The sequence below is a fragment of the Buteo buteo genome, chromosome Z (assembly GCF_964188355.1).
Source record: "Buteo buteo chromosome Z, bButBut1.hap1.1, whole genome shotgun sequence".
NCBI lineage: Eukaryota > Metazoa > Chordata > Aves > Accipitriformes > Accipitridae > Buteo > Buteo buteo.
In genome coordinates this window covers 71,161,030-71,178,786 of record NC_134204.1, presented here as the reverse complement: position 1 = coordinate 71,178,786, position 17,757 = coordinate 71,161,030, and the positions used below count along the sequence as shown (strand labels likewise).

The 17,757-nt window shown below is 49.1% G+C and overlaps 1 protein-coding gene across 7 annotated transcripts in view; it reads right to left on the bottom strand.

The window, feature by feature from the left end:
• LOC142027246 (tudor domain-containing protein 7-like) overlaps positions 1–17,757 on the bottom strand; it is a 52,800-nt gene that overhangs the window by 24,208 nt on the left and 10,835 nt on the right. For 6 of the 7 annotated variants that reach the window (XR_012649065.1, XM_075021024.1, XM_075021025.1 and 3 more), the window contains exons 3-7: positions 15,208–15,349; positions 13,519–13,732; positions 6,206–6,291; positions 5,960–6,004; positions 4,814–5,031 (exon numbers count right to left, since the gene is read on the bottom strand). Coding sequence is in view for 6 of the 7 variants with exons in the window: in XM_075021024.1 (XP_074877125.1) it covers positions 4,814–5,031; positions 5,960–6,004; positions 6,206–6,291; positions 13,519–13,732; positions 15,208–15,349 (705 nt within the window). In the remaining variant the exon portion in view is untranslated. The remainder of the gene's footprint in view (positions 1–4,813; positions 5,032–5,959; positions 6,005–6,205; positions 6,292–13,518; positions 13,733–15,207; positions 15,350–17,757) is intronic. The other variant, XM_075021028.1, reaches the window with a different exon arrangement.

The window sequence follows — 17,757 nt, the reverse complement described above, 5'->3', positions numbered from 1 at the left end:
GGTGGAGATGGGAGGAGCACATCTGATTTTGACATGTGCTTACACATTTCCCCAGTGGTACAGTGTTTGCTATTTTGTTCTCTATTCATGAGAATAGAGACCGGACCCTCTTTTCAAGGAAGTTTGCTGCCTCCCTGGGGCCTGATTTAGAGATGTCACCAGGCGACTGAATAGCTTAGTACAGCTTTTGGACTATTATCCACTCCTGCTCTTTCATGTGGGTACTAATGATGTTGCAACAAAAAGTCTAAGGTCAATCAAAAGAGATTTCAGGGCTGTGGGAAGAAGGCTAAAAAATTCAGGAGCACAGGTAGCATTTTCCTCAGTCCTACCAGTAACAGGGATGAAACAGATGAGCCCAAGATATAAACACCTGACTCTAGGACTAGTGCCTCCAATAAAATTTTGGGTTTCATAACCATGGAAGAACCTTTGAGGCACAAGATATGACAGGGCCTGATGGGATCCATCTGTCCCAATGGGGGAAATGCATCTTTGGTCATAAGCTGGTGGGACTGATTGAGAGAGCTTTAAAATAGAAACACTGGGGGAAGGGGATGCCAACAGGAGAGCTTGAAGGTATGCAAAGGGTTGGCATGGCATTGCCTGAGGGTGGCAATGCTAGCGCGAACATTTACACTGCTCCTGGGAGCAAAGAGGGCTCAGGAGCACATCTGAAATGCTTGTAAGCCAATGCACGCAGTATGAAAAACAAACAGGATGAACTGGAAGCATTGGTCAGTTTCCAGAGCTATGACGTCATTGGTATTAGGGAGACTTGGTAGAATCAGTCCCACAACTGGAGTGCTGGGATGGAGAGCTAGGCAGGGCAGGGGAGGTGCAGAAGTTGTATTGTATGTAAGGGAGAGATTTGACTGTACAGTCCCTACAGTTAGAGATGATGTGGTTAAGAGCCTCTGGGCAGGGATTAGGGGGATGGAAAACAAAGCAGATGTCATAGTGGGTGTCTACTACCTGATGGTCTGGCCAGGAGATAGCACTGATGAATTCTTCTACAGGCAGTTAGAGAAATCTCTGGATTGGTATCCCTTGTCCTTCCGGGAGATTTCAACTTCACAGACATCAACTGGGAATACCATACTGCTGTGACAAACATATCTGGGAAACTCCTGAACTTTGTTGAAGTTAATTTCTTGTCACAAATAGTGAGCCAACTAGGAAAGATGCCCTCCTAGACTTGGTATTTGTGAATAGAGAAGGACTGTGTCTCAGGGGAGGTTCAGACTTGACATCAGGAAGCATTTCTTTACTGAGAGAGTGGTCAAACACTGGAACAGGCTTCCTAGAGAGCAGGTCAATGCCCCCTGCCTGTCAGTGTTTAAAAGGCATTTGGACAATGCCCTTAATAACATGCTTTAACTTTTGGTCAGCTGTGAAGTGGTCAGGCAGTTAAACTAGATGATCATTGATAGGTCCTTTCCAACTGAAATATTCCATTCTATTAATTTTCAAGTACTTTTTATCACTTGCATTTTTTCCTACTGAGCCAACATTTTCATGAAGTGATTATACATGCCAAGATCTCTTTTCCCAAGCTTAACAGTCCACACAGAAAAAAACATTTTTTTAATGTAATGAGAGTCCTTCCTGTGCATTGCTCTAGTTAACTCTCAGTTGCAATTTTATGGGCCAGCAACCTGGTATTAAGAAGTTCCATACTTCTTCAGAGAGCCCTGGTCTTTATAACCCTGAACAACACTGTATTATTAGCCAGCTCAACCTGTACTTACACCCTTTACAAACTCACGTACTACAATCCTGACCAGCATGTGTCCAAGTGTCCCCTTTGTGGAATCCCACCATGACTTCCTGCCTTTCTGAAGGTCATACCACTCAGTAAGGGGGTTTATAATTAGACTGCAAAGGGAACCACCAGTCATGTTACCAGTACCAAAAATACTTTTGGGTTATTTTTCACTTGGGGAAAACAAACAAACAAACAAACAAAACCCCAAACTTGTTTGTTTACAAGTCTGCATTCCTCTCACTCTCATACCTCTGTTGTAATGTTCTCTCTCCCTCAGGGGTTCAGTTGCCTGCATCCCAAGCATTCAAGGCTGAGCACAAACACAGCAGAGCTATATAACTTTGGTTCAGAATTCAAAAAAAAATTGCCAAATTGCAAGAAAGACTTGTGAGAAAAATCTGCAGAAAGATAAGAAATGAGACAGGGGTAGGATGGCTAAAACAGGGATCACTAACAGCTCAAACATGCATGACAAAGTAATTCATCAAACAGAAAGGTATAAGATTCTGAAAGAAAAAAATGAAAGTGGGAGGATCACCACCAGTCATCACTTTTTCCAAAGCACTAGTTTTGCTGGAGACGGAAGCAGACAATTCAGTGACACTGCAGCTCTGACCAACAGAGCTGCTGAAGCAGACTCTTCTTCTCCTGGCTGAAGCCTGTCTGGACAGCAAAGACTTTTTGGGTATCATATAAGGGTGGTTAGCCTACTTATTCTCAGCCCAATCACTCATTAAGTTTTGGCTATAACGTGCGAGTGCTAGCCACTACATAATTACTTTGTATGTTTGCATTTAGCTGTGCAAAATGTATTGTTACAAGCAAGATGTTCAAGCAAGCTAACCTAAAGAAGAGAAGTAACAGACTGACAGAGAACAATGTCAGCCTCAATCCTTTGTAGTAGGTCCTCTTGCCTGAAAGGTGAAGACTGAAAACAGGATCATCAACCTGCAACTTACAGTGATTTTTTTGGAGACTTCAGCTCACTAGATTAAGAAAAGTTTCCATTACTGATAGTTGTAACCTAAACACAGAAATTATAACTTCCCAGAAGTAAAAAATGAAATTCTTTCCTTTCAGAGAAAAGTTTAGGGATATGAGTTATTCAGAAGTGACACTGTCCACAGCAGAGTCCTCAAATGATGAGCCTGGAGATGCTGAAAGCATGTTACAAAGTTTACTGCCTGCTAGTTTGAAATTAAGCTACTACCAATCAGTATGCATTCAATAAGAGTATGTGCTGTTTCTACTATGGTACTGAGAGAAACAGCAGGCATTTTTTCTGTTATTCAGAGACTGGCAGACACTCCCAGTGTAAGTACCCAATAAGGCAGAAATAATTAAAAATTAGCCACGGGAGCATCTTTACTGATACTGAAGAATACAGTCTGCCCTCTGGCATTTCAAAGGATCTACGGAGCTGTACACCTGCAGATGACTTGTTTGAACCAGGAATAAATGCTGATTATATTTGAGAGATGTATGGTAGCCTTCATATGAGAAGGTCTGGGTCCCAGTTGAAACTTCTCCATGCCAGTGACATGACTATGGTTTACATAAGTCAGTAAACTGAGACGGGCTTCACAGGCTCCTGAACAGTTCTCTACAATAAGACTGACTGTGCCAAGACAACTTGGTAGTTCTGATTGCTGTTGTTCTGTGCCTGCTGTATTACAATGTTTCCACAGATTTGATGACTGCTTATTTATACTAAAATGACTTTATTTGCTTGCTAAAAAGAAGAGATAGACCCAAGAGTTAACAATCAAATGGACAATGAACACAGACCAAAGACCCTGGATGAACAGTAACATTTTGTCTGGAACATTAGTTATAAAAAAGACTAAAATTTGCTGCATGAATTAAGTAACTCAAAACATAACAGCTTGCTCTATGGATAACACAGGAACCGATCATCCACCATCAAAACAAATTGCTGCTATCTGCATACGTTACTGGTGCCTGTAGTAAGATGTCACAAATGCAATTCATGTATGTGTTACAATACCACACACACATGCAAATGATGCTATTCCTGAAGAGCAATTATTTTATCTCACTGAAACTTTTTGGGGGGCATTTATAGTTATTACACAAGAAAATACTTAGCAGTATGTACATGAAAAGTCACTTCAAGAAGACAGATACTCTCATTACTTCAACACCCTTCTGGTGCTACAGTTTGACAGATGCTGGTGAAGTTGAAAGTGTTCATTGATATGACTGCCCTGTTAAAGAAAAGCTAAACAAAGCCTTGATGTAAAGCTGCATTATACCCTAAATGAACCATGAGTACAGAAGAAGAGATAAAAGCACAGCAATTGAAGATCCTTAACCCAGTGGTGATAGCAGCTCACGTGGCAGACCTGTAAGTGGAGACTCAGCCTGATACCAGCCTCTAATATGAAGGATGAAGACGCCTCTGGTGATCAAGAGGTAACAGACATCAGTGGGGGGAGGGCAGGAAGGGGTTGTGCTGTAATCTCTCCCCCCAACATTATCACACTTCCCTTTCATCTATTGTATCATAAGCTCCACTTACACAGCAAAATTCCGTAACCTTGACTTAAGATGTGAGAAAGACCTGTGGAAAAGTCTATAGAAAAATATCTACTACACTGTTCACACAGGATTTGCTGGTAGCTTATAGATTAAGAGGAGATAAACCCACCAACAAGGAAAAGCATAAAATGCAATGGGGAGAAAAAAACACCATGGCATGGAGAGCAAGTGTCATCAGCTGCTGTTTGGGTTGTCAGTGTTGCAGTCAAAGGTGGCAACTCAGCAACCCAGAGTCCTTGCTCCAGGAGGCCACAGAGGCTCACCTTTCTTCTCCAAAACAATGCTAGTCCAGCCAACAGTAATTTTTTGGGGCATTGTTTCGAAGGCATTGTTACAATCGGGGGGGGGGGTTCGTTCTTTTTCTCTTCACTGCTACAGATCGTGAAAGGAAATGCAGACTATATGAAATAACATTTGGCAAATGAACGCTCAGAAATCTGTAGGGTACTGGCATCTTCCACAAAAATAATATTCAATACTTACTGTGCACACGTGAGGCCAGTTCTCAAGCTGACGGAGCACTGCTGTGCTAAGCTCCTCCCAGTACATTTCCCGGTAGATCTGTGGCATCTTTGACACCCAGACACCACTGCTGCACTTGCTCAGAATCTCCTTAATGCGACTTTGAACTTCATTGACATGAGCAGCAGAAGGGCCAGAGGCAACAGTATGTGTCTCCGCAATGGATGTATTCAAGTTATCTGTTAAACAAAAATACAGCCTTGAAGTAAACATAGCCTTATCAGCAGAAAGAGATGATTACCTACCTACTTAAAAATTAAACATGGGAGCTGCCAGCATAGCACCAACTCTAAAATGCTTCTCTCCTGCCCAGCACAGCTGTTTCACTCACTTTCTATAGGAAAGAGCCATGGAAACCTCAGACATTTAGTAATGGACCTGAAGCTGAATTTTCAATCACTGTAGTTATTGTCCTAAGATGTTGCTACATGTTTCTTCTGAAAGGATCCTGGATGAGGTTACAGAACCTTAAGCCATGCTGCTGCTGAGAGGCTGCACTGAGGCAGTGTCCCAAGAGGGACACAAGATAATTTCTTTACAAGTACAAACACAACAACAAAGATATAGCAAAACACCCAAGGATGTTCTTCTAAATTCAGACAGATGTACAAAACAGATGAGTGATTTGCCTTTCATTCTAAGATATGTCCTGAGGAAAAGTCTGAACTCAGCACCCAGCCTTTCTGAGCTACTGCATCCAAGGAAGTCCTCCAGCAGAGCAGGGAAAGAGACAGCAACTGTCCAGCTACTTTGGACAGTTTCATACATTGTGTGTAGGAGCAAGGCAGTCATTATCCCAGTTGGAAGTTCACATCACTATCTTGCCTGCTCCCTCATCTCCACTCCTCTCCTCCCTTTGGAGGGGTGTATTTGCTACCAGTCCTGAAGCTTCACAAATCAACATGACATGTCTCAAAGACAGCAATCATCATTTGACAAGTCCATCAACTGCACAATGGCTGGGAGCCAGGCATGCAGACAGATATTTTAGTCACAGCTAGGTTAGCGTGCTGCTTACTCCTGAAAGCCAGGATTTCACTCTTCTATATCAGATCCCTACCCTGGCAGTGAAATTAAGCATACTCCTCCTGTTTCCAAGCTACTCACACGAGCTTTGTGATTGGCTTTGACACTTGCTACACAAGGATCTTCCTAGAAGACAGAGAGGCAGACAAGTAATTACACATACTTCCCCAGCACCATGAAATCAGAGTGAGAAGGTTCACTCACAGAACTTGGTTTCTCACCCAAACCTATCCTCATTCAAAACAAGTACTAAGATAGATTTTTCTTAAGATGACACCCAATCTAATACGAGTAGTTGATAAAAACTTTCTTAATGGGCAAGCATACCATTTGAATCTATGGAAGAGCTTCTGGACAGGTGAACTTGCAACTCCTTTTGAAACCGTGGTGGAACAGTTAGTCTCTTCTCAGACCTAAAATTGAAAAGAAAATTGCTTTAAATCATTCTCCTGGCTCTGAATAGCATTCCATTTGCTTACAAGACCTACAAATAAAATAAAATGTATTTCACATACTTCTAGCAGGCCCCCTGCGCAAGATCAGTATTCACAATGTCTGGTTTGGAAGACAACCTGATCAGCAGTAACAAGACAGATCAACAGATGGTTTCTAGTTTTTTCTTGTTATTCCAATTATTATGAGAAATGAAACGCACAGTAAAAAGACATTAGTAAAACAAAAGCATCTAGGCCTAATAATACAGTTGATGGTCTTATATTTGATACGTTCAGCCTCCCTACTTGTACCTGGATGGTGTCTCAGTCTTGTTGTTGAACTTGATTAGGCTCACCTTCTTGGTAGCCACGTCAGAATCTCCTGAAAGTATTTGGCTTCAGAAGTCAGAGGAACACCTAAAACTACACAGGAACTCGAGGTCTTTTTGTGGACCCTGTTGCTACACTGTTTAACAGATTCCTCTCGAAGTGCTCTCCGACAGAAAGGACACAAATGTCATGCACGCAGTTGTTCTGAGGACCTTCAGAGGGCAGCAGCTTATACTGGGAGCACATGCAGCACCATGAGCTCCTGACATTGAAGGGGTCACAGCAGTGAGCAGCTCACTAAGACTGTTCTGGAAACAATCAGCTGTGGAATAATTACATACACTGCAAGCAAAAGGGAACAAGAGTTGGAGAAAGAGTTCAAAGACCAGGACGAAGCACCTCCCAAAGACACATACCCAAGGAAGAACTGCAGTGGAGGAGAAGTCAGGGTGGCAAATGTACCAAAACAGCTCTCCACAGAAGCATGGCAGGTTGCTGTGAACACCAGGCATCTCCAGACCACAGAAGCCACTGCACATGCACTGAGCAGGCTCTGCAGATGGTCTCTGGCCAAGGGGCCAGTAAGGAGACTGGCCATCTCTGGAGTTCAGGGACAGCTCTGGAGGAAACTACAAACTTCACCAGCCACAGAAACACCCGGGGGGGGGGGGGGGTTTCCCAGATTCACCTGAGCTCTCAGAAGGTAGGATAGGGGTCAAGTATGATGCTGAGGCTAGTTGCAACAGGAAGTCGAGACTAGCACAGTATTAAGGTAGCCCTAGGTGCCTTGACACTGACCTTTAATCAGAGCACATCCACATATCAGAAAGAGGCCTCCCACATTCACACCTCTTCTAAGCAGCATCTTAGAAGATTTAACATGAACTTGTCTCCCCTGCTTTTTTGCTGTCCCTGTTAAGATGAAACTACTGCTCCTCCAGCAGCTATGGGGTGTCACTTGTACCAAAAATAATACTTCTGTTCTGGGTCAGGTCCCACAGCATTATAGCAGTGAGGGTAGCCACTGCCCAGCACTGCATTTTCCAAAGCTGTAGAGCCATGCCCAGAAGTGTTGAACAGTAACTACAACTACAAGCACATTTGTGAAACACAACTGGGACGAGACTCAAAAAGTACAAAGGCAAAGTCACCCACATGAAACCCAAGCACATAGTCACACCTTGCACGTGTTGGGTATCTGAAAAGACTCTTCCAACACTCCACCTGCATCACAGGGCACAGCTCAGATCCCCACACAAAGCAGCAGCACAGTCTCTTCTTAGAAGGTATGCTGTGACTGGCCATGCAGACCCTACAAGAAACCCAGGATCCCACCTCTCTATACATATATTTACCAGCATGGACAACTCCAAGCTGGACAGATAGCAAGGAAAAATCTCCCCTTAAGGGAAGCAGACTCAAAAGAGACTATCACCACTGCTAGGCAGCAAGCAAAACAATCACATGAGCTAGCAACATGGGTAATAAAGACTGTCCTGCTACTGCTGCCTCCCAGTAGGAATCCATAGCTATGTTCTAGTCCTCAGTGCCACATACCATTTCTACCACCTTAAGCCACACATCAGGTGACACAGATTACATGAGTGCAGGGTAAGCCAGCAGGAACTGCAGCAAGGTTTCAGTGAAAAGGGCAGATGTTCCCCTCTCAAGCCGTGCTGTCTCCAACACCTCAGAAAGGAACCTGGAACAGAGGACTGATGATTCCCTTATGTTGCAAGTGAAAGCAAACTGGATTTTGGATCCTCTCAGTATTAAGAGACTTCATGTGGTATCTTCCTGTGCTTCCTGCTGTGCATCAACAGCTTCCCATGGAACAATGTGGTGTTAACATCAGCTTTGAGCCCAGTTATTACCAGTTTCGAGCCCTGCAATCAGATGAGGATCTTGTGATGTGCTGCTTCCTCACACAAATCATGATGGTCTTATCTCTCCAAAGATGGGATGGAACACAGCCAGACCACAGCAGGGCCAACACACTTCTCCCCAACATGCAGGTATGGACAACTCAGCTGCCTGCAAAGCCTCATGTTCCTCAGCTGCTAGAAACTGCTCCCAGCAAGAGGCCTCCTAGCCACACTAGCAATAAGAGAACACATCAGCAGCCTTGCCATTCACAAGTGCCTGAGCAGCCATGCAGCTCTGCCAAGCCCCTGTATGCAGCTGTAGCTGAGGAGCCAGTTATGTTTCAGTCCCACAAACCACTGTCTCAGAGCAAAGGGAAGGCATGCCCTTTCCTGCCTATTGCCTTACGTTGGTAAGGCCCATGCCATCCAGCTCTGGTCTTTGGCCCTTGGACAGTGCTATCTCAGCAGCAGGGCCAGGTGGTCACCAGCAGCGAATGCTGCCTGCTGGTCCAAGCAAGGGAGTCACCAAGCATCTCAACTGGTTCTCATCTGTGTCATTCCTTTCCAACTTCAAGGATCTCTGCAGTTAGCCTTACAAGAAAGGTCTCTCCTACCTTCTGTGGGTTTGCAGGTCCACAGCAACATGCTCATGACATGAACTTACCGAGTGATTCCTGCTATAAGACAGCCTCTCAGACCCTGCAACAGTGTCTGCAAGAAGGCCTGGGAGGGCAGCAGGAAACAACCTGGCACAGCTGCAGCTACTGTCAGCATCTCCCCCTTGTCATCTGGGTGTGACAGAACGGGGAGGAGAAATAGCCTGTTCCCCTTCCACCCAACACTACCCAGCAGCAAGCCCCAGAAGCTGTGGTCATGAAAATCTCTCAGCAAAACACCACAGAGCACTAGAGAGGTGGGACACAGACTTTGGCAGCCACAAGGGAACTGCCATTTGCAGTCTCACTGTGGGGCTTCACTACACAATGCTGGGTGGAGCAACAAGACCAGTCAGCACCCAGACAAAGTTTGTCACTGGGAAGATATCCTGTCAAGGCAAGTAATACAGATCTGCCATAGCAGGACAGATGCTCAACACAGAAGGAGAAATCAAAGACCCTTAAGTGCAACCCTGAGAGCACGGATGTGCTTTGCTATGTGTGGCAAGGTTTTGGTAGCGGGGGAGATTACAGGGGTGGCTTCTGTGAGAAGCTGCTGGAAGCTTCCCCAGTATCCGACAGAGCTCTACCAGCCGGCTCTAAGATGGACCCGCTGCCAGCCATGGCTGAGCCCATCAGCGATAGTGGTAGCACCTCTGAGATAACATATTTAAGAAGGAAAAAAAAGTTGCTGGGACAGACAGAAACAGCAGCTGGAGAGAGGAGTGAGAACATGTAAGAGAAAACAACCCTGAAGGCCCCCAGGTCAGTGAAGAAGATGCAGGAGGAGGTGCTCCAGGCGCCGGAGCAGAGATTCCCCTGCAGCCCGTGGTGAAGACCATGGTGAGGCAGGCTGTCCCCCTGCAGCCCAGGGAGGTCCACGGGGGAGCAGATCTCCACCTGCAGCCCGGGGAGGACCCCACGCCGGAACAGGTGGGCGCCCGAAGGAGGCTGTGATTCCATGGGAAGCTCGTGCTGGAGCAGGTTCCTGGCAGGACCTGTGGATCTGTGGAGAGAGGAGCCTACGGAGCAGGTTTTCTGGCAGGACTTGTGACCCCATGGGGGACCCACGCTGGAGCAGTGTGCTCCTGAAGGACTGCACGCCGTGGAAAGGACCCATGCTGGAGCAGTTTGTGAAGAACTGCAGCCCATGGGAAGGACCCATGTTGGAGAAGTTCATGGAGGACTGTCTCCTGTGGGAGGGACCCCACGCTGGAGTAGGGGAAGAGTGTGAGGAGTCCTGCCTTTGAGGAGGAAGGATTGGCAGAGACGAGGTATGATGAACTGATTGTAATGCCCATTGCCCATCCCCCTGCGCCGCTGGAGGGGGTAGGTAGAGAATCCGGGAGTGAAGTTGTGCCTGGGAAGAAGGGAGGGGTGGAGGGAAGGTGTTTTGAGATTTGGTTTTATTTCTCATTACCCTACTCTGGTTGATTTGTAATAAATTGAGTTAACTTTCCCCAAACTGAGTCTGTTTTGCCTGTGATGGTAATTGGTAAGTGACCGCTCCCTGTCCTTATTTCGACCCACGAGCCCTTTGTTATATTTTCTCTCCCCTGTCCAGCTGAGGAGGGGGGAGTGATAGAATGGCTTTGGTGGGCCCCTGACATCCAGCCAGGGTCAACCCACCACACTATGACTTCAGTAAATGGAGAGGCAGGGCAGGTGTGAGAAAACAAACCCAGAGAAACTGCACACAGACAGCACCTCACCCCAGACTGGGAAATGGGGCAGAAACAAGCTCTGTCACCTTCAGGACTTCTCTCAGTCAAACTAAGCTGTGAATGCTCAGCCACTCTCACAGGCAAGGGCTGGCACCGCTGCTGTAACAGTGCCACTGAGTCTGTGCCGCCTACCTACAAGGCTGGTGTGAGCCCAGTATGGCTGGGGCTGTTGCTTACAGCTCCACTCATGTGCACACTGTTTTGAGGTCAGGACCTCCTGGCTCAAAGTGGCTTTCCTTCCTGCAATTCCCAAAGCACAAGAAACTACAGTGGCTCTGGGGGCATAAAATACGCCCAGCAGCAAGGACATCGCCATGGATCTTGCCAGTCCTGCTTCAAACAGCCAAGTTGAAACAAATTAATCCAGTCACATGGGCCACTCCACAACCTTGCATTAAAACGGAGTATGATCCTCTTCTCCATGAACCCTCCTTCCAGTATGTGTCCAAGCTAATGGGACAGCATTTGGATCCTTTGCAACAGCATATGATATTTTCTCTTCCAGAAATACCTGGGCCAAAGCACACTTTGCCTATAGTTTATCCTCCTGAGTAGAGCAGGAATAGACAACAGAAACAAAAGCAGGAAAACACTGTTCCCTGAAAGGAACTCAGGGGAATCTGCCAGAGAGGAACAAAGATGACAACACAAGATAGAACACACTCCATTGGAAGAGCCAGAATACGGCTGACATCTATCTAATTTTATTTCAAGCATTACAAAGCTTCAAGTACTACAAAACACCTTCTGGCCTTCCAGCAACTAACCTGGAGACAGCTGTAAGTACTCTTTTTGCTGTGCCTGTCCCAGGGCAAAGGATATTTGCCTTTCAGGGAAGTGCCACTTCAAAAAATCCAACTCATCAGCATACACAAAAAAGGGAAGGCCTGCGAACATCTGCTCCCACATCTCTCTGTCACAGCAGGATGGTTTGGCCTTTCTCTCCTCTGAGCAGCAGCCTCCTCGACAAAACAGGAGAAGAGCTGCTGACGTGTTTCTCCACTGCAGCTCCACTCAGCTCACTCAGGAGCAGAAGAACAGGGGTTAGCTCAGTCCACGCTCATGTCGTTAGGAGCTGTGGGGCAGACAGAGAGGTCCATCCTGAGTCTCCTCGCGCCTGCTGGGGCCCCGGCCTCATTCCCCTCACCTGCCGCATGCAGCACGTCTCTCTTCCCTGGCCTTTACCTCCAAACCCTCCACTGCTCACACGGCCACTGCCAGCTCCTCCAGCTTCCTCGCTGCTCCTGCCGCTGCTCTCCTCTTGCCCACCTCAGCTTCACACCCTCTGGCTCCTGCCACCATCACCACCGCCTCTTAACTCCTCCAAATTTCTGCCTGGGTACACCCAAACAGCTGCTGCTACAGCCACAGCCCCACTGCCCACAGACACAAGGAGTGTCTCCTGCCCTCGAGAGGAGCCCTGCCCCAGAACAAAACCCTAGCAGATCCACCCAGCAGCCCCAAGGCTGTCTCCCTCCCTGCAGCACCTGCCCACTCCACCAGTACCAGCATGCCTGGGAACTTCCCAAAAAGCACAACCAGCAGAGCACTGCCACAGCAAACAGCCCTTTGTGGAGCAGCACAAAAGGTTACGAGGCAGCGCTAGCAGCCATCGGTAAAACGCTACGCACTCAGGCACAAAAGCTGAAGTGGCTGCTGCTCTCACGAGTGCTCTGAGCGCATCCCCATCTCCCCCTCTGGCACCCAGAGCCCTGACGCACACAGGACTCATGCAGGCAACGGGCACGACACGCCTGCTTTCCGTGGGTCTTCCAGAAAGAGCAGGCACCACAGCAGGATTAAGCTGTCACTCTGCTCCGTGCCACTTCACAGCTATGCCACCGCGGAAGCGGCACACCACTGCCATTTCCATTCAATGCAAGGCTGACTTCTAACCCAGCCTGGTGACCTGCACAGGATTACCACCACAATCGCAGCTCCAGCGGACTTAGTGCAGCCACAATGAGCAAACAGCAAACACTTTCTCCTCGCCATCAGCTGATGGCCCAGGGTGGCCAAAAAAACACAGAAAGAGAAATGATGGGGCAGCAGTTGCCTAAGCCACCTGGATTAGAGAGGCTCAAAGGGGGCTGAAAACCAGCAGGTACCGCTGACCCAGCAAAAACGCAGCTCCAGCCCCCACCTCAGTTCACCCAAACACGGTCGGGCAGCTGCTGGGTCCGAGCATGCCGAGAAGGGCCACAAACACTAACGCTGCAATGGAAAGGTCAGGCAAGAGGCGAAGAGCAGCCACCTGCAGACAACCGTGACCCTGAACGCGCAGCATCGCCTGTCACCTACACACAAACCTCCTTCAGCTTTCTATCACACTGCCCACAACGGCTCCCTCCTGAGCCTGGGAAACAGCGACATCCGCACGCACACATTTGGCCACATTTCTTCCCAGAAGACACGGGAGCAGGCCAAGAGCACAGGGTAGCTACGGCACCACCCAGAAAGGCTCCCTCCTGGGTAGCAACCCACATTCAAACTTCACCTTCTGCAAGGGCGGGCGCTTAGATTCCCACGTCCCCAAAAGCACTGCTGGCACAGCAGCACCCAAGGGTCCACCACACTTCGTTTCGCCTCGCTCACACACACACACACACACACACGCGCACACACACTGACCTGTTTACCACCGTGACGTGCCTCTGCATGGGAATTTCTTTAGGTGGTCCACTCCCAGTGGCTGGAGGCAAGGCAGGCCGGGCACTCTCCATACTGGGTTTCACCACTCCACACGCCACTCCTCTGCCTCGTGGCGGGCGAGGAACAGGCCTCTTGCTGCCTTCTTCTGGCATGCTCAAAGACCTGGGCTGCCGCAAAGTTCCTTTGGGCTTTCCTAAAGAGTTTGCAGATGGAGCTGTGAGTAGCACTCTCCTCCACCCAACCCAAAGAGACTTCAAGCACAGCAGATAACTCCCTCCAGGGAGGCCGTACTTTTCCAAAAGACAGTTACAAAGGATGCTCTCGGCCACAGGCGTGGGTCTCTTTGCTACAGCATCGTGGCTCACACCCAAGGACTCACAAACCACAATCTCCACTGCCGTGCTGCAGCAGGGAAAGAAACAGGTGACCCTGTCTCTCCTTACACTCTCACAAAAGCCTTGCACCTGTGAGGTGCCACAACAGGTCACATCTCAGGGGGAACCCATGGTCAGGCTGCTCTTTACCACCCAACGGCAGCAGCAGCAGCAGCTCCCAGAGGCGTAGCACATGCAGCCTAACTCCACCTCCTCGGCCACCTCCTGCACCACCGCCCAAACAGTTTCTTCTTTTCTACCCTAGCTTGCAAGCTCCCTCCTCCCTAACTCCCACCACACGGCAGAGGGTGCCAAATAACAACTGCAGAGGAACACACCACACTGGCCTTCGGGCCACCCTGGGATAAACAAGTTCTTGGTCACTTTGCTCTTTACTTGCTGGCTGCACCACACCCATTTTGGCAGGCTCAAACACTTCCGAGGGGTATCACCGTGCAAGACAGCGAATCAACATGCGTTGACAATCATTGTCGTTTAATTGGGCTATGAGTCACCAGTTCAGCTTCCCAACTAGAGGGCACACTGTGGGCATGGTCGCAGGAGAGCAAGAAGCAGCAAACCCTTCGTTACAGACAAGAACAGGGGAACACAAACAAACTGCAAGACCCGCTGTTGCTCCAAGTTGCCAACTCGCAAGCAGATGGGCCTTACCTGGGCCTGATCCTGGGATACCCACTGACAGCAACACAACAACAGCACGGCAGTGAGGGACACCTGACCCACGGGCTCTGGGAAAATACTGCTGCAGCAGCTTACGCAAAAAGGCGCAGAGGTACCAAGAAGAGCCCCTGCGCTTCAACAACGTCGTGGCACCAGGGCACTCGCAGCAGCAACAGGAGCTGCTGAAACAACCACCGATAATGCTGCAGGGACTCCTTCTCGCTGCGAGGGCATGGCTCATCCCTGCCACTCCACAACGGGCAGAGCTCAGCCTCAAAGAACGAGCAGGCTCGTCGCCACACTTCTCGCCCGCGCCTCAACCACGGTTCTCACAGAACCACGGGCAGGTGGAAGGGAAACCAAGCGTCCTCCAAGAACGCTTCTTTCAAGATCATTCACATCTCACGTACATGCTCGAGAAGGGCTTCCTCGCTGGCCAGGGCTTGCAAGCACAAGCACCCTTGTCAACAACACTCTCCGCTCCCAGGAACTCTTCACTGGGACCACGCAGCTCCTGGCCATTAGTGACACAGCCTCACGGCCAAGACTTTTGCTCCAGCAGCTGCACAGTTCCTTCACAAAGGCAGGCCCTCCACGGTTGCCTGGGGCTTACCTGCTAACGTGACTGGAGACGTGTTCTTCAGCCTCATCTGGCAGTTCACTTGACGTCCCATTTTCCTCTTGGAACTCCTCTGCCGGGCCACCAGTTGAGCAATTGGCACAGTCTCGCTGCAAGCAACAGCATGGCAAATGACCTTGTTGGAGCAGGAAGAGGACAGAGGGGAAAACTGTCAGTGAGGCCCAAGCTCATCCACAGCCCTCAGAAGGACTTGCAACCATTTCCAGGCCTGTAACTGCTGGGTCACGCGTGCCTGCAGGCAGTTCAGCAAAGGCTTCAGCAGCAGGCACAGACCTCGGAGACCTCCCTCTCCTTTCGCAGTGCACCTCAGAAATCAGCAGAGAAGACAGACAGAGCCTCTCCATCACCTTCCCACATCAGGTTGGGGCCCAACAAGAAACAGCCTGGTTTCTCACTCCCATCCTACAGGCTGACCATCTTGCTTTACAACACTAGGAAGCCACGGGAAGGGCTTCCAGCTTGCCCTCCCTCCTCCTGCCAAGGCTCACCAGGGGCTCTGGCACCACTCTGACCCTGCAGAGCCAGGCTGCCTTTGCCCCGCTTACCAAAGCAACAGCACGGCCATCCTCGGGGCACAGATAGCCCTGCAGGCACCAGGCTGGCCCCCAACAACGGCCCAGCCTTGGGAAGCCCATGGCCACCTCCCTGGCCTCCTTAATGGCCTCTTGCCTCAACCTCCCCTTGCCATGTCTCAGCAACGCTGCCACACACCAACCCTTGAATGGATGCAGGAACCCTGCTTCAGCAAGCCCCCAGACCACATGCCTAGTGTGCACTTTGCCTCACAGAGGAGGTGCAAGCCCAAACCTTTGGGCCATTCAGCTGCTAACAGCCTGCAACTGGACCAGTACCCTGCCAGGGCTCCACGAGGACACAGGTGGCCACCCAAAAAGCCCCAAGGGAAAAACAGGAGTCTGTGGTCTCAGGGGCTCTCTCCATGGGTCTCAGCCACGCTCGGTGGTGGTGGTACAGGCTGAAAAAGGGGCCCTCATGCACAGCACTGCTACCTTCATAACCATGGCCCCCAACAAGCATGGGGCTTGACAGTTCAGCACAGGAAAAGCTCAGCGACTTGGCCAGCACCTCTGAAATTTAGCAAACAGCAGCTCCAGAAACGAACTTTTCTCACAAGCCAGGCAGGCCAACCAAAGCAGAAAAACAGAGGGCCAAGAGAAAAAAGCAAGCAACTGCTAAGCAGCAACAGCTTGCTCGAGAGCTCTCCTCAGTCTCTCAGGCTGACCCTAACAGCCCAGGGAAATACGAGCAAGGAATGACAACGCTAGGAACAAGGCAACACTTCTGGCCTCCCAGCAATCCACTCCAGCTTGTCCTTACTCTCCTATCCCTCTTCCACTGCACACCCAGCATCCACACCAGGCTGGCCCCAACAAACAGACATTGCAGGGAGGGCCTCTCCTTCTGAGGGACAGCTCTCCCACCCGAGGAGCTCCTGATAGAAATCAGACAGTGTACCTGCTGCACAGTCAACACCTATGCCAAAAGCATACCATCAGCCTCACCACTGCAGTGGTTAAATGCCAGGAATCACAGAAAAATTGAGGCTGGAAAACGTCTCTATAGACCACCTCATACACCATCTCTGCTCAGCGCAGCATCAAGTAGACCTAGCTGCTAATCAAGGGGTGGAATATCTTCAAAGATGGAGACTTTTCAACCACTCTGGACAGCTTGGTTCCAGTGTTTAGCCACCCTCGCTGTAAAAAAGTGGAGGGGTTAATGTTTGAATGGAATTACCTGTATTTCACTTTGCTCCTGTTGTCTCTTGTCTGTTCACTGGATACCACTGAGAACTGGAGATGGAGTCTGGCTCCATGCTTTTTTATGCCCTCCAACAGGTATTAATACACATGCGTAAGATCCCCCTGAGCTTTCTCTTCTCTAGTACGAACACTCTCAGCTCTTTGAGCCCTTCATCAGAGATGTTCCAGTCCCTTCATCCTCTTCACAGCCATTCACTGAACCTGCTTCAGTGTCCATGTCTCTCTTGTTCTGGGGAGCATGGGACTGAACACAGGTTCCCAGATGTGGTCTCACTAGGGCTGACTAGAGGGGAATAATCACCTCCATCAGCATGCTGGCAACACTCTACCTAATGCAACCCAGGATGTTGCTGGTCTCCTTTGCTGCAATGGCACATTGCTGACATGAACTTCGTGTCCACCAGCACCCCCAGGAATTTATCTGCCAAGCTACTTTCTAAATGGTCAGCCCTGAGACTGTACAGGTGCATGGTGTTATTCCTCTCCAGGTGCAGGACTTGGCATTTCCCTGCATTGAACTTCATAGGGTTCCTGTTGTTGCATTTCTCCAGCTTGTTGAGGTCCCTCTGAATGGTAGCACACCCACCTGCTCTATCAGTCCCTCCTATCATCTGTAGACTTCCTGAGGATGATCTCTGTCCCATCATCTAGGTTATTCATGAACATGATAGACAACATTTCCACAGCATCGACCCCTGGGGCACACCACTAGTGACTAGTGTCCCGCTGGGTTTTGTGCCAC